This window comes from Drosophila virilis, chromosome X (genome assembly GCF_030788295.1).
Source record: "Drosophila virilis strain 15010-1051.87 chromosome X, Dvir_AGI_RSII-ME, whole genome shotgun sequence".
NCBI lineage: Eukaryota > Metazoa > Arthropoda > Insecta > Diptera > Drosophilidae > Drosophila > Drosophila virilis.
This window is the reverse complement of record NC_091543.1, coordinates 25,763,272-25,780,453: the sequence shown is the minus strand read 5'-3', so window position 1 is coordinate 25,780,453 and position 17,182 is coordinate 25,763,272. Positions and strand designations below refer to the sequence as shown.

The window sequence follows — 17,182 nt, the reverse complement described above, 5'->3', positions numbered from 1 at the left end:
TAATTTCTTTTGTTTCTTGGGTGTGTTTTTTTTTTTTTTAGTTGGTTTTCTGGTTTGCTGCTGTCTTGTCTTCTTCTTGCCACTTCTTCATTTTCATTTTCACTTTTATTCAATTTTTGTAAGTTTTTTTTTTATGTTCTCGTTTTCACTTTCAGACCAAGTTTTTTGTTTTGTTGGAAACTAATTAATGTGATGTTGACCGTTAATATTTTAATTTCAAGAAAATTCCAAAAAGTAAAAACCATAAGTTAAGAGCTTTGCCCGCTTTCTAGGGCCAATTTAATTGTCTGAGCTAATGGCATAACTCCTAAAAGGAAAACAAATATACAAAATCCGGGCATGCCAGAATATAAAGATAGGCGATATCAGTCGACAGCAATGAGGCCTAAAAAGATTTCACATTCTGCAACCAGATAAATCCTTTTCATTTGAAATTTCTCGCCTCGTTGGCAGCGCCGGATTTGGATTTGGATTCGGAGTCGGGTACCGAGTGCCTGCCGGTGCCTGCCGGCTGTCGATTTATGTCTTTTGTAAGTCAAAACGCAAATTGACAACTTAATGCTATCAAAGTTCAAAGTGCGCACAATAAACCCCGCCAACATGCGGCACCCATTGGCATCCCCCGCCCGACAGCCCGGCCGCCCGCTGCCACCAAACACTTTCCCCCAGCTCCAGCTACATGGCGACCCAAAAGCGGGCGCAGAAAAAGCGCTGGGAAAAAGTCTGCAATCGAATGCCAATGCCAATGCCGATGCCCATGTCGATGCCATCGACATTGACATTCAAATCTAAACATAAATAATAACAATGATAAACATGTCAACACGTCGACAGCGTTGGGCCTGGGTCTGGGCCGGGGCTTGGCCTGGAAGCCGCACGCATGCATGTCAGACACAGATAGAGATACAAATACGGCTGCAGATACAGAGATACATGCCACATGTAGTAACAGATGCCAAATACCGATATGGAGCGCCACAACAGCAACAACAACAACAACAACAACAAGAAAAGGGCAACAGCATTTTTAGGATTCAGTGCGCTTTGGGCCTACAAGAATCGAAAGCAAAAGAAAACATTGACCGTAAAAAATCGAAAGATAGAAAGAACAAAAAAAAAAAAAAAAATACAAGCCAAAGCCAACCACCTCTGACAACGACATGAATTGCAACGATAAAAGGTTGTAGCTCGGTTCGGAACAACATGAAAAGTGGACGGCAATTTGCCAGTTACCAGTTGCCAGTTGCCAGTAAAAAAGGAGGAAAACAGAAGCTCAGAAGCTAGACATCAAAAACTACAATGGGAACAGCCAGAAAATGGCCTGAACCTGTTCTGATCTGTCCACAAAAACGTTCACTGGTTCGGTTCATGGTTCGGAACAATGCCTCACCTTGGCGTAGGGTCTGTAAACTGAGCTTTCCACAGCCATGCGTAAATATAATATAAATTAGAAACAGCCGATTCAAGTCTGAATCGAAACGTGATCTATATTTTGATTGGCATTCCGGGCGTAGGGAGCACGCTTAATACTTATTAGATGGCTTTATGAAGTCAAGTACTTGAGCAATCGCTGGTCTGGTTCCGATAGCCCGATAGGCCGATACTCCGATAATCCGATGACGTGTCCTAACGGTACCTTGGACGCGCCCATGCCCATGCAGCGTCTATGGGTTTCGGCATTTTTTCGTGTTTGTTGTTGTAACTTTTGTGTTTCCCAAAGTGACGACAAGATGAAATATTTTCGGTGTGTGATATCTTGAGAGCGGGCGAGCGTCGCCGGGACTGATAACCAAGCGGGCGACAGATGCGTGTGTACGGTATACTAGGAAAACTGTGGAAACCTGAGGCCAAGTGGCGTCGTCTTCGTCTGCATTGCTGCCCCTTTGCCTTGACATTTGAACTTGGCAATGAGTCATCACAAAAAATGTACAACAACAGCAGCAACAACAGCAAGAGGAAAAAAAACAAGATACAACTACTTTCAATGTTGCTGAGGGATTGTTTTTGTTTTCTCGTTGTCTTGTTTGTGTTGAAGCTGTTATTTGTTGACCTTCCAGGAATTTCGGTAAAATAAAGTCCAACTCCATCTAGTCCAGCTAAAGCCGTTGTCCAGTCCCCTCCCTGCCGAAATTATTGTACACATCCGCTGCCAATTAATAAGTCACTTCACATATTTTGTTATACTGCATGTGGCCCACAGACAGGGAAGCATCGCGTGCTTGGTGGAAAACTCAGAATGCTTTAGCAATCGAGATCCATGTGCATTATTCGCCCTTAAGAGTTGGAGTAGCTGGGCGTGGCTGCACCCAAGTGCTCTTAGCTATTCAAGTTCCCAAGTTTTTAGGATCAAGATGTGTCTGCATCGATTGAGAGATTTTCGTATGAAATGGATAAAGTGTGTATAGAAAAAAGAACATAGATCTTTGGAGCTATTGCCAAAACATAGCCCAGCTCTCATTTTGTGAGGCAGTATGCTTTGTAGAACTAGTTCTTTTTTGAGATTTATTGTTTCCAATATATTATTGCCAAGTACTAATACTAAGCTCTTTTCCTCTCTTTTCTTTCTTTCGATAAAAATATTTTTATCAAAACGAACCAACTATATATATAATTGAATTGTATATACAGAACTCGATAAGTGTGACCATGCTCGAACCATTAACCGAACCAGTTGAAAATGTTTATGGTTTTTCAATTATTACCTATTTATTTTTGATAATTACTACTGGAAAGGTTGACTTTTGTCTTCACAGAAGGTTTAAGCCCTCCACTTTGTGCCCACCGCATTATGCACTCTGTCTGTTTTCGTAATACCCAATCATTGTTTTCGTTTGTAATAATTTCAAATTTCTGTAAGCCCATATAGTGGTTCTCTCTGCCAAACAATGCCGAAGCGTTCTATAAAAGCGCCGGCCGCAGGACCCTTGACTTTACCAACCTTTTGCCCCTTGCGAATCATAACAATAACAGTTATAATAATAATAATGCTAAAGAATTCGTTGCGAATAAATGTCATTTTAAATAATAAAAAAAAAATAACTTCATTTCATGTTAATATGCATAAATAATACCCGAACCCAAATGGAAGGCGGCAGCAGGGCGTGGTCGTCTGAAACAGCAGCTGCTGCTGATGTTGCTGTTGTGTTTGTTGATGCTGCTGCTGCTGCTGCTGCTGTTGCTGTTGCTGCTGGTACTGCTGCTCTTGTGGTCAGCAACTAATTATAATCAATTCTAATCGTCTTTAAATTGCTGCTTTTACTGCCCGCAGTCGCTGCCTTTTCTGGGCCGCACTTTAAAAGGTGCTGTTGTTGTTGTTGCTGCTGCTTCTGTTGTTGCTGCTTCTGTTGTTGCGGCGAGGCTTCCGCCTTGCAGGAGTTGCTGTTTACGCTGGCCAAGCTGTTGGCTGCCCGCCCCAATGTCGAGCCGTCTGCTGACTCCCATTTAAACGCTTCGATTTTTCTTTTGCCAACCAATTGGAGTTGTTGTTGCTGTTGTTATGGTTGTTGTTGTTGCTATTTAGTATGTGCACGTAACTTTTTTTAGTCGCGTTTTTTATGGGCTTTTGGCTTTTCCGCTTGATTCTATTTTGAAACTGGTGCTGCCGCTTATGGCCTTAAGGCGAACAGCCATGGCCAAAATGAAACGAAACGAAACAATCCATTTCTGTTATTTTCAATAGAAACTGAAGAGCAGTTAGTTGGCGCTGCCAGATTGGCTTCGCCTGGGCTGATGGGTACCCATTGGCAACCGCAATGTGTCAGTTTAACACGACAATCTACTTAAAGAGCTACCCGCATATGGGAATGCGACAGGGCAAGGGCAGTGGCAAAGGCAACGGTGTGCTGGGCAGGGGTTAGGCTTTGCCTCTTATGGCTGCCAGCCCGTAGCCCAGAGAGGGACGACAGTTGTGGATGCGTGGAGCGGAAGCGGGAGCGGGAGCGGGAGTGCGAGTGCGAATGGGAGTGGGAGGTGATTGGTTTCATCCCTCGATTGTTGTTGGCTGTCAAATTGACATTTTTCATTTTCGCTTAAAAACCACAAAAACCGCCAGATTGTTTGTCTTAACAGCGGCTGGCATTCCGGCTGCTGTCAATCACAGTGAGATTTTCTCGCCCTGCCCATTTGGACTTCATTTGACGTGGAATTTATACTAGAGCAGCCCAAACGAAACCAACGTACAGCCAGCAGACACCAGGCGCTAATGTTTCCTGTCAAAGGCCCACAAAGCCAAGAGCGCGCAAGGAGGCGTCGAATGCTCCGACATGGAGGAGGGAACGGCCAATTACCCACACTCCATACCCATGCCCATGGCCGTGCCCACTTCCATTGCCATTTCCATTCACACGTTCAGCATTTTGCCGAAACGCGACTCCTATCTGGGCCCCATTTGATGAATGGGCTGTCACTTTGATGCTCTGCAGAGCTACAGAGCAGTCGTCTAGGCAGTCGAAAAAAATGAAAGAAACCAATGTCAAGTATCGAAAAGTGAGACATGCCAAAAATGAACACACGATGAACTCTGGTTCTCATCGGATCAAAAATATCTAATATCTAACAACATTTGAAGCAAGCCCGTTCGAACCCATGTTAGATTAGTGCGTAGGATCAACAAAACCTTTGCGTAAATCAGTTGCCCAAATAAAACAGGCAAAACCAAACTGGAATCATGTTTATACCCTGGTAGAGGGTATTACAATTTTTCAATAAATGTGTAATGTGTAACTAAGGAGGAGACGTTTTGGAACTCATGCTCGTCTGTCGGCACAATTTTCGTAGAGTTTTAACCGGCAACCTCTCGTTTGTTAGTTCGACGCGCAGACACTTGAGCCAAGTCACGTTCCATTGCACACTCTTTTGCTAGATTGATGCTGATATGTTGCATACTTCATTTTGCTACATTTAGAGGTCTAATTTGCCAAAAGCCTCGTCTTGGGATTCACCATACACGTAAGACTGAATTTCAGCTTACTTTCTACGACGGCTTCGACTGGAAGTTGTTAGTCTGCCATGGCAAACTCTTTCACGTACAAACCAAGCTTGTGAATCCAACCCTAGGCTCAAGGATGTGGAAAATCAGGTGCTCGAAGCGAGCCTCAAGGCGGCCAGCTGATTCAAAATTCGAAACGAAGCACCGACAATTTTTTTGTGGTTTGCAGGCCATTATTTAAGCTACACTTTTGCTGCTTGCGTGTGTTGTGTGTGTATGTTGTGCCACAGTTCGTGGAAATCTTTGGCTGTTATCACTTGGTAGCTGCCGCTGGTAACCGCTGCAAATTGACTGCCTGGCATTGCTAAAGTAGGTAACCAGCGTGCCGCATCTGCTGTGGCTGCAGCCCAAGATCCCCCCACGAGCCCCCACCGTCGTACACAGCACCCTAGCCCATCTAACAGCTGGCCCCAACTGCCGCCGCCTCTGGTTGGCCCCAGTGCTGTGGCAAAACGGACAGCTCGTGTGTTGTTCAAATTAAGTAAAACCCATATCAAGGCAATGTCTGTCTATGTGCGCGTGTGTGTGTGTGTGTGTATGTGAGGGGCGTAGGGCGTGGCCAGGGCCTCTACGAGTGTGTAACTATGTGTGTAGTGAGTGCCTGTTATGTAATAGCATGTTACGTGTATAACTTTTATTATTATGATTATACTTTTGCTGCTGCTTCAACTACCATGACTTTGTTGTTGTTCTCGTTGTGGTTGTTGTTGTTGTTGTTGTTGTTATTGCTCCTATATGGAGCCAAAGCTGGAAGCTTGGGAACTGCCTGCAAGAGGAGATACGTGAAAGTCACGTGAGTCATTAAAATGAAATAGCAGCCAGGCAGCTAAGGGGGATGTGCTGCTGGCCATGGCTGCGTGCGGGGAGAGGGGGGCAAAGAGCAAAAGTTGGAGCACACTGTAAGGGCAAATACAGGTGCATGCGTGCATGTGTGTGCGAGTGTGTGTGCGAGTGTGTGTGCGAGTGTGTGTGTATGCTTGTGTTTGTGTTGCTGACTGAATGATGAGATGCTTACTACTATTAACAAAGTTGTTTGTTGTCGTTTCTGTTATGCTCCGCTCCGCTCCCGTTCCGTTCCGTTCCGCTTCTTTGTTGTGTGTGTGCGCTGTCAACGCTAATGTCATCCGAGCTGCTACTTTGAGCCTGCAGTCACAAGGCGCAGTCACAAACGCACAGATGCAGTCCAAGTTAAAGTTTGAGTCGAAGTTGGTCGCAAAGTTATTGCCAACGTCATTGCAGGTATTAGAGATCCTCATCATCGTTACCATCATCATCATCATCATCATCATCATCATCAGCAATATATTCGTTGTTGTTGGCTCAGGCAACTGGATTTTTAATTGCAATTAATTTTCGAGAGTCGCCGAAATGCCAACTCATCATCGTTCTGTCGCAGCGCCTAGTGCCTGAGTCTGGGTCTAGGTAAAATCTACAAATGTGAATGAAAAAATAGCCCGTCTTAAGCTAATCGCCCATGTTTTGTCATCGGACTTTCGCTGCAGAGAGCTGAGGAATTAAAGATACGTGGTCACGATTGGATGCTTGACATAGCCATGCAAATTAATCGAATACTTGTACTGATTGATTTAAGGAGTTTGCTTGACACTTCTTATGGAATCTGGCCAAACAGGCTGTTTGGAACAATCGTCAGTATTTTTATCGATAACTTATCGATTTGCTGATATTTTCGTTGATATATACATACATACAACAACTTTAATTAACACACAGTTCGTTGGACCTTTGACCCAAGAATGTTGCCACTGATTGCAGTCGACTGGCTGATATTGAGGGGGTGGTGGGTTGAAGGGGGGCTTGCAGTTAGCTTCTGTTCCTGCTCATTTTCATATTCGCATGCATACGAATATTCATATTCGCATTTAGGTACATTCGGGGCAGCGATGCATTCAATTTCAAGCAACTGCATACAAATTGCAATTTTTCATTTTATCGCCAGCTTCTCTTCCCTGCTTTCCCTTCGCCTACAGTGGCACGTAAAGGTTCAGGTTAAGGTTCAGGTACCTTTTTTCTGTTTTAGTTTTGGCAACATTTAGTGGGCCATGCCTCGAAGGCTCTTAGCTGAGTGAAGTATGTGTTTGAGCACCCAACGCAAACGAACTATAACATTGCATTCGGGTCTATATCAACTGCGCCATACTCTGTTCACAGTGTCACCGACCAAAGTTCCAGTCTTCTTGATTTTGTGCTGGGCTCCGGACACGTTAGACTGTTATTTAAAATGCGACTTTTGGAAATATTTTGGTTTGGTAGGCCTAGCTATTCGCCCATAAGTGGGCGGCCATCCATAGCACTTTGTCCCAACTTCAAGAGTCTAGCGGACTTCGAGCCCAAAGGGCGGACGTGTCACAAGCCCGATATACCCGCTTTTCCCTTATTAAGCAATTATAAATATTAGGGCTATATTTTGGTGACAATTTACCGTAAAACAAAAAAGTTTTCAATACAAAAAATTAATTTGCGAACGATTCTTCCCATGAAGCTATATGGTATAGTCAATAAAATGTGGTTTAAGTGTAAAACAGGCAGCAATATTGTATATAATATTTCGATGTTGATAAGTTCGAACTCTTAAATTAAGAAATGCCAGTTTTGGTCAAAGTTTCATGAAGAGGGAAAAGTTAACTCATATAAGGGACTTATTTATCGAACGATCAGCCCTATGGCTGCTTTATGACAGTATTCCGATGTTGATAAGATTTGGCATATATATAAGAAGAATATGATAAGCATTTAATGGCGTCTTTGGTCAAGATGTCTTAAAGAACGAAAAGGTATTTCATATAAGAACTTAATTGTCGACCGATCATTTCTTATCAGCTATATGATATACTTAGTTCGTTACGGTATACGATAGCTTCCAGCTGAGGGAACAGCCTTGGCTGTTCACACAGATTAAATATATATATACCCAATGCTGTTGGAGATATTTTCTTCGATACTTCAATCGTTTCATGAGCACATTTGATTACCCTTTAGAAGGGTAAAAATGAAAAAAAAAAAAAGCAGACATTAAATAATATTGGTTCAAGCATTTAATCGTATTGTGGCCGCACCGTGAATTTGTTATTATATGATTTTATTATTATTATTATTAAGAGCATATTGCATATTTAATATTTTGCGCATTTGCGAGTGTTAAGTGAATCGCCGCATCAAATTTGATTTCAGTCCATTCGCGTAATTCGTTTCAATTTCATTGCACATTTTCGCTATACAATTAACTTTCAATTAATTACACACGCATCATATACATATATAAGTATATATATTAAGTTTTATCAAGCGATTGACTTGCGAAACGGGCTGACCAACGCATCCGCTGGCAGACAAATTCTTAACTGGGCGACGAGACGACCAGCTGCAATTCGGAACGACAAAATTGTGGTAACAAGTTCTGTTGTCATGGCCACTAATTGAAATTGCCAGCGGGGGATGAATGGCAGGGCATAAAATACATTAACGAGCATATTTGAACTATATAGGCAAATCAGCTGGGAAGCGAACGCCAATCGGACAGCCGTTGCCCGTGGCCATGTGACGTGTCGCACGGCACAGGTGTTTCACTGTACTAAAAGACTATTTAATTGCCAACTTAAATGGTTTGCTAAGCGTCTCCCACAGGCATTAAGACTTAATGGCATTAAAAACGAACCATTATGAAAATTCTCTTGCTCCATTTAAATTAAATGGCCGCACGCGATAATTTCGGCTTATTGCAAGACCGTTGCCATCAATTAACGATTAGAAACTATCGATTAATTAATGGCGTTGTTGGATATGCATTTTTGTTTGACTTCGGTGTTTATAGTCCAATCTGTTGTTCGATCAAAAGTGTCTACATTTCCAAGGGGAAGCCTCTACATTCAAGACAGAGGCTTGTCTATTTGGTAGCGGGAAGGGGCGATAGTAATATAATAATCGATATTTATCGATATTATGGAAATGTAGTAGATATTGAAAGATAAACGGGGAAGTTGTTCTGCTAATGATATATGCGAATATTAATGATCCTGATGAAGAATGAATTTACTTTATGAGATCGTGATGCTATCTCTCATCTGTTTAGCGCATTTTTACAAAATATTATAGCTGCCAGACTTTCTGCCTAATTGATTTTGTCGCTGATGGAATTCATTAAGCCAGTTTCGACTTAATGTTAATTCATAAATCTGTTAGCAGGTGTAAATTAAATACTTTTATTTTATTATTTTGTTTGGTTTATTACGGTCAATTTTTGCTCGAATTGGCCGAATATTCTGAACAAATATTTGCACGCCTGACCTTTGGCCGGCGCTCAACTTTCATGCAGCTGAAATCAAATATTTTATGCAGTTTTAAATTTATTCATATGTATACATACATTTTTTTGTATTTTATCATTTTAGCTGCAACTACCGGATGTATGGAATAATTAATATTCGGTTCATTGCAATTTTTGTGTTATTTTTTTTTTTTTTTTTGTGTGTGCTCTTTTCAAAAACAAAATTTCCGGCTAAGGCGACGTCGACGGCTGGCATTAGCTGCCATAATTTTAATTGCGTTTAATGGCGCAGGAATTGAATGCGAATGTTGGCCAAGAGGAGAGAGCGAAAAAAAAACGCATTAATTAGAAAACGAGCAGCAGGACAGTTAGCGGAAGAAGTGGGCAGAGTGCGTGTGAGAGAGGGGTGAGGGGGACTGGGAGCGGAAGTGGGAGAGAGTAATAAAACAATAACAATATAGCACGCCAACGTGACCGACACGCCTTGACCACGCCCACCCCTCAGCGTTCGCATAAAAAAAGGCAGTAAATTAGGCGCTCGAGACTAAATACCCGCAAAATTCACGCACTTGACACAAATTCCTTTGGGGCGGATGGCATTAAAATTGAAAAAAAAAGAAGAAAACATAACGAAAAGAAAAGAAAAGTAAAACCAGAAATCAAAAAGAAGAGCATAGAAGCAGTGCACAAAAAGTGTGGCGAAAAGCACCCAAGAAAATAATTCATAATAATGCTGAACTAGCGCTAAGGGTGAGCTGTGGGCTGGCCGTGTAAGAGACGAAGTGTTGGGGGGGAGGGGGACACAACTACTCAGTAGCTGCGGTGGCTGAGTGGCACGACAAAATGGCGACCACCAAAGCGGAAGTGCGCGCAAATGACAAAATGCTGTTAGCCCAAAATGCTAACCAAGCAGCGGCGGGGGGCCAAGAAGAAAAAGAAGAAGCTGCAGCAGCAGCAGCAGCAGCAGCGTCAAATGCATGCAACCCGAGACTAGAGTAGCAAAATTTAGGGAAAAACTAATTTCAACTGCATAAATTGAAAATATTTGTCGGGCAGCATTAGCTGAAGGCCTGTTTATTAATGATTAAGACAGATGGACAGATGGAGAGAGAGAGAGAGAGAGAGAGAGAGAGAGCGACAAGCAAACACAGAGTGAAAAAGAGCGAGAGAGACCATGTTAGAAATGCATTTGCAATATTTTGAACAAGCAAAACCTTTGCGTACTTTCTAGACCGGGCTTACTTAATTATTACTTCTTTCACTCTATCTGACTCTTTCTCTGAATCTCGTATCTTAATATATATGTCTTAATATCTAAGCAAGCATAATAACATTGGACTTTCTTTAGTAAAGTACAAAATGGAAAATCTTAAAGCTCACAACTTACCTTAAATCAGGCGTGAGAGTTGAGATAAAAAATGTTGAATATAAACACAAGACGAAGTGTAACTACAATCCTTATTAAATCAAATTAATTACGTGCCTGCAATCAAATGTCTATGTTTATTCTATGCAACTCTATCATCAGACCTGATATCGATTTCAACTCATTTCCTTTCCTTTCACTTGCAGATGGCGCGCGCCTAAAACACGCGAAATACTCGTGCGTTATGTAATAGCAGCAACAGCAGAGGGGGAAAATAAAACAAAAAATTTAATAATCGGAGCTTCAGCCGTGCGCTGATTGAAACAATCAAGTGAAAAACCTGGCAAAAAACAAAGACAGAGAGAGAGAGAGAGAGAGCACAGAGGAGCGAGATATAGCCAGCAAGGGGAAGAGGGAGAGAGAGTGTGTCTCGTAGATTTTGGATAAATAGAAATCGAAAATGTGCAAGGGCAGCAAACCAAACACGACGACGACAACTGCAAATTCAACTGCAACTGCAGCAGCGCTCACAAACTTATTAGCAAAATGCACAAAGTCAACAAACGGTCCCAACGGCAACAACATTGGCAGCATCAACGCTAGCAACTGTCAACAGAGGCGCATGCTAGGGGCAGCTGCGGCAGGCGGCAGCAACGGAGAAGAACCACAAAAACAGGGAGCAAAACATCAAAACATGCAGCTGCAGCAGCAGCAGCTGCAGCAGCAGGAGCAGGAACATAATCAGCGGCAACATCAACAACGTCAGGAACAAGGACATCAAATAAAGCAAATGGCAACGGGGACAATTGGTGAGGCAGTCGCCGTTGCGCCAGCCAAAGAACTTGAACAGAAACACGAATTTGGACGAGACCAAGAACAGCGTCGTCGACATTGCAATAATGTTGCCAGAGTGCAGCATCAGCATCAGCAACAACAACAGCCACAGCAGCGGCAGCAACAGTTCAAACTGCATCAACGTAGCTGTCTCTCGATTGTCCTGTGCTTGATGCTCGCAACGACTGCAGCAGCAGCAGCAGCAGCAGCAACAACAACAGCCAAACCAGCAGCAACACCAACTGTGTCGACAATTGCTCAGCGCTCCGCCCGCTCGTTGAGCAGCGGCCACAAGACTCTGAGCAGCGGCGTCAGCAGCGGGCTGATCGGTGGCAAAAGCAACGCACGAGAGCTACACTACGAGCTAAACAGCGGCGCCAGTGCCGGCCATGGGGCTGGCGGCGGTGGTGGAGCAGCCGGCATCGAGTGTCCCAGCTTCGATGATAGCTCGGCCTGTCCCTGCTATAAGTTCGAAGATGGTAAGTCCAAGCGGCTGGCCGGCCGGCCGGTCCGGCCCAGCTAATTAAACGCATCACAGCCGACCAGAGTTAAGTTTATTGCACCCAAAAACGTGTGGACAGGCACAATAACAAATCACGACAGCACCCGCCCTAAGTGTGTGCAAGTGTGTGCGTGTGTGTGTGTCTGTGTGTGTGTGTGTGTGTGTGTACATGCAAAGATTGTTTACTTTGACACCAGAGAGCATCTGTAGAGCAGCATTTGCGAGTGGACATCACTTGAATGCGAATGCACACACACCGGGTACTCACATGTATTCATTGTTATCAAGTCAATTAAATCAAGGTATTGTCAGCAGCTCATGAGAAACTAGGCAAGCCACAACTCTTTGCTTGTTGTTATGTATTAGTAACATTATTTAATATTATTATTATTATAAGATTATTATATAAGATTCGATTATTATCAATAATTATTTTTGTGAGCAGTTGTACTAGCTTTTGAGACCGTCCAAAGCTTTTATGTGCTTTTTTCCTTAAATTTGTACGTTAATTTATTCGATTAGTCCGATGATCTTTCAAACAGCTTAAGTCTATGTAGAAAAGAAAATTGCTAAACGGGCCTTTCAGTTTTCTTTCAAATTAGCTCAGCTTTCCCAAAGCTTTAATTAGCAAGAGCTTTAGTTTTCGACAGCCTTAAAGCTTTTATGTGCTGCCAGTTCAATAAGTGCAATAAAGCCTTTTGTTTGTGAGCAGCTGAATGAGCTTTAAGTTAGATCAAAACTTTCACGGGCTTTAAAATCTCCTGATGTTAAGAGTTTCTAAATTTAGATAAGCTTTCAATCAGAATTAGTGCTTTTAGAAGAAAAGTAGCTCAATGGATCTTTCCACATAGCTTAGCTAGCTTAAAACTATCTGTTAAAGTTTGTCTAGCAAAAACTCATGGCTTAGGTGCCAGAAATTTGGCAAAAGCTCCTTTAATTGACTGCTGCACAGTAAGGATTGTCTGTTTCTACCGCATAGGATTAAGTTTAGTTTCTATTTATTGATTATTTACATTGCTCTAATGCATTTATTTATAGAATGCGTTCAATTTGCAAGAATTTCGATAACATTATGTTTTACTTAAGCTGATTATTTACTTGTCTGTTTGAATCCTAAGAGTGAATAAAATGCCAAGACAGAAACACACACACACACACACACTTGCAAGTTTGACTACTTATGCCACACTCGAACGCACCGCTATAGCCGTGTTCTGTCCGTGTGCTTACTCAAGCTGTTTGCCTGGTGAAATTTGAGGCATCATTAACTAATAACAATCGCCAGCAAGGAGAATAATATAGATTACTGCAACTGAGGGTCATAGTGGCATCAGTTTGCTCTGTGTTGGGGCTGCGGGCAGGCTTATTGAAATGCGCGGCGCGCAACTTGTTCTAATTGATGTTGGATTTCTGTGCTTGTTATTTCGCAGGCCTGTTTCTGGAGTGTCCTGGCACGACGGCGCTGTCGCTGCGCTCGACGCTGGAACGCATCTCGGCGCCAATACACTCGCTGTCCATTTACGATTTTGATCGGTCCGTGACATCACTCTCGCAGGACGTTATACAGCCGGGCGTGCACATACGGCACCTGCAGTTTTCGCACTCGCACCTGGAGGCGCTCAAGGAGAACAGCCTGCGCAATGTGCGCGGCAGTCTCGAGTCTCTGAGCATTGTCAATGGCAAATTAACGCAGGTAAGCGGCTAACGAATTACATTGCGTATACGCCATGTGCAACACTTTGCATTTGCCAACGCACACACAAAACAAATACTGACATGGCTGAGCTGGCAGGTTACCTCAAAGTGGCACTATTGTCACTGGCACCTGTTTTCGGGGGCGTTGCTTGCAGCAAAATAAGTGAAAACTAAGCAAAAGTGGGGCAAACGCAAACGTAGGCGACAGACACCAAAAATAATTGCATGCAAATTTATTGCACTTTACATTTTGCTGCTGTTGCTGCTGCTGCTGCCGCCCGTCACTGCAACCGTGTGCCTGTGGCATGCCAGCGCCAGCCACGCCCCACAGTCAACGCCCTAACTAACGGTGTGACAATCATCTGTTGGCTGTCAGCTAACAACACAACACACAAAAGGCAGCAGCAACAGCAACGGCGATTAATGTGCGCCAGCCACATGGCCCACTTGACTGAAGTGTGAAAAAAAGGTGTATAAATTAGCATGAGCTTAAAAATTAAGCAAACTTCACTAAGAAGCCTAGCACAACGCCTTAGTGATTAGTAATAACTTCAGCGTTTTTAAGATATTCCACTCACAAGATAAATTTATAGCAACCGAATAAAAATATCACAGCTTGAGCCAATTGCCCAGTTACCTGGCACCTGGTTTTACATATCCATGATGATAAATAGTTTAGGATTTGCAGCCGAGTCACTCTTAAAAGTCTTTTTTATTTTGAGCCAAAACATTTCAATCAAAATATTCAAATATTTTGGTTCTAGGTCCAGTTCTTGGTAAACAAACAGCTCTGATTAACTTGATAATTTTATGCATTTATTCAAAATCCTTTCCTATTGGTTTATTGATTTTCAAGACCGCGCAAAAGTATGCTATGGAGGCTTACCTGCTTCTAATATGGCGGCCGTGGGCGGCTGTCTCCCATTTCCGGTTGTCAAAAATTCATTGCCTACTTACGGGCTGCTTTAATAAAATGTCGAGGGCAAAACTTGACTCTGGCGTGGAGATAATCAGTTGCCTATCAAACAAATGTATAAATTACTCTTGTTAATTAAACAAATATATAACTTACCTTTGATAATTGTGTCAACTAAGACTGAACGTGTGTTTATTTAAATTTTGCAAAATTTAATCAAGTCACGAGCGCTCAAAACTGATTGTTAGCTGCATAATAAAATACATAACTGGTAAAGTATTTGTTTGCTGCTGCTGGTAATGCTGCTGTCGGTTTTGGCGGTGAGATTGGGGCTGATGTTGGTGATGCAGCCAAAGCTAATTAGCGGCGCCAACATACGGCGTCAATAATGTTGAACAAAGTTGGGCAACCGAAAAAATGCAAATGGCTTTCTAAGCCATTAAATTTGGAAAAACAGCCGCCACAGCAGCAGCAGCAGCAACAGCAGCAACAGCGGCAGTGGCAACAGTGGCTACAGTGGCAACGGCAATGGCAACGGCATCCACCGTTAACGTAAACCCGACAAGCGGCACTTGGGCAGCCATAAAAAGTAATTTGCCGCCGCGAAATAACAAACGATCCAAAGCTAAAAACAATTGCGTTCAATATAATAATTTTCGCCGAACGCGGTGGCCGCTGCGGCTGGCTGGCAAAAGGCATCCAGCTGGAAATATGTATACAGAGGCGATGGGCGTGACAGCATTGGTTCCTGCTCTCCATGGCATTGCTTGCAATTAAATGGTTAATACTGCAGCAAATATTCTGCAGAATGTTCACTTTGTTGGTTTTATTTATACCAAAAAGAGAAAAGCAAAGTGCAACTGTAGAAGAATAAAACGCTTGCAGCAATCTTCTTAGCCAGCTGTTAGTGTGACATTTACAGGCCCAGGTCTACGGGTGGTCGTGATCCGAGGTGGTGGCGGGGGCAGCACTGGCCTAATGGTCACATCGGGCTTCCTGGTGAGCGGCAGCGTTGCGCAGGCACGTGGCTTATCACCCAGCTGCATCGGGCCGCAGAGACGCTTGTCTGCCGGCAGCCAATCTGCGAAGGAATGAGCGAGAAGACGAGTGAGCTGTGAAGTAGGACACCTGGGGATTGCCAGCACTTACTGTTGCGTGGACGCGAGTGGCAGTTGTTGTTTAGTAGCTGGCAGCGGTTGGCCACCACCTTGCACTGCCGATGGTTGCGTGAACGCACGCATATCTCCTGGGAGCGGGGCGTGCGTCGACAGGCCACCGGTCGCCTGGGACAGTCCTGATGGCACCAGGTCGCGTATGCTGCGCCCACGCCGCGCACCGTGCGGCAGTCACGCTCCTGCGTGTGTGTCCAAGTCAGCTGGTTGCTGCTGCTCAAATCCGGGCGATTCAGCTCCAACAGCTCGCAAATATTCCTGAAGCGACGGCACATACCATCCTCAGCGCGGCCGCAGACACGCGGACTACGCGCAGCACAAACAGCGGGCAGCCGACACAGCGGCCAACGCGTGGGCAGAATGGTGACCGGTCCCGACGTGGGTATCAATGTGGGCGTCCAGGCGTCGATCGGCGATGACAGCAGCAACAAAAGCGCCGCGCTGAGCACAATTACTGCAAAAAGCAAGTGGACAATTGGCAACTTAGCCAGTCCCCAGGGCTACAATACTAGCGAGAGCACCTACCAATTAACCTGGTCAACTGCATGTTGTTATGTGAGCCGTGTCTGGTGTACAAGTTGTTGGCTTGGACCTTTCGCACAACGTTTTTATAGCTCCTGCATCTAGGCAAAACAAAGGACCGGCTGCCGTATGATAGAAACAACAGTCGGCACATTCTTTGTTTGCCATGCGTCGTCTTTTGTCTGACTACTCTGTAAATGCCATTGACCTTAACAACAGAAGCACTTGAATGGCCGCTTATGCGACTTTTGGGGAGTAGGACTTAAGAAAACACTTAGTTATATATAGTATATCTAGCTTTTATTTAAACTTATTTGGAGGCAATATTTAATGAAGAAATCTGCGGCTGTTTTCAGCTTTAAAACGAGTTAAAATATACTGAATAATTAGGAGTAAAAATAAATTAAATTAAATAAAAGCCATGCTTTCCGTATCAAATTGCCTCCACTCTATATAGAGGCCACTTCAAAAATTTAATTGATTATAAATTTGTAAATATTTATGTAGCAAAATAATTAATTTAATACATAATTTTCCTTAATTAGCTTGTGGGCTATGTGGCCAAGGCTTAAAGCTTATTTCAATTTTTAATATTTTTAAATATTAATTAAATAAACATTTAATTAAATTTTAATTATTTTTGCTCATATTAAAAATGTTTAAAGAAGAGTTTTGCATTGCTAAAAAGCACAGTTAACAACAAATTAGAAGCAAAAAAAAGACTAAATATATTGCATAGTGTTATAGATAATAATAAGAACTTATAAACTAGGCTGTCAATCATAATGTGGAAGCATATAAAGGATTTTTATCTTATTTTTGTCTCACATTATTATTACTATTATTATTAGAAAGCCCGCTTTAGTTTCTTCAATAATATAAAATTCAAGTTGTGCATGAATTGAT

General features: G+C 43.0%; 2 protein-coding genes across 9 annotated transcripts in view; one reads left to right on the top strand and one right to left on the bottom strand.

The window, feature by feature from the left end:
• Positions 1-17,182, top strand: part of LOC6631824 (chaoptin) — a 209,995-nt gene that overhangs the window by 178,619 nt on the left and 14,194 nt on the right. For all 8 annotated transcript variants that reach the window (XM_070211380.1, XM_032440214.2, XM_070211378.1 and 5 more), the window contains 2 exons: positions 10,842-11,948; positions 13,402-13,664. In XM_070211380.1, the coding sequence (XP_070067481.1) occupies positions 11,096-11,948; positions 13,402-13,664 (1,116 nt within the window). In that variant the 5' untranslated portion in view covers positions 10,842-11,095. The remainder of the gene's footprint in view (positions 1-10,841; positions 11,949-13,401; positions 13,665-17,182) is intronic.
• LOC6631821 (uncharacterized) lies at positions 15,380-16,433 on the bottom strand. Its single transcript, XM_002055157.2, has 3 exons — positions 16,280-16,433; positions 15,732-16,208; positions 15,380-15,663 (listed from the first exon to the last, which is right to left on the bottom strand). The coding sequence occupies exons 1-3, from the start codon at positions 16,428-16,430 to the stop codon at positions 15,476-15,478; spliced, it is 816 nt and encodes a 271-aa protein (XP_002055193.2). The 5' UTR covers positions 16,431-16,433; the 3' UTR covers positions 15,380-15,475.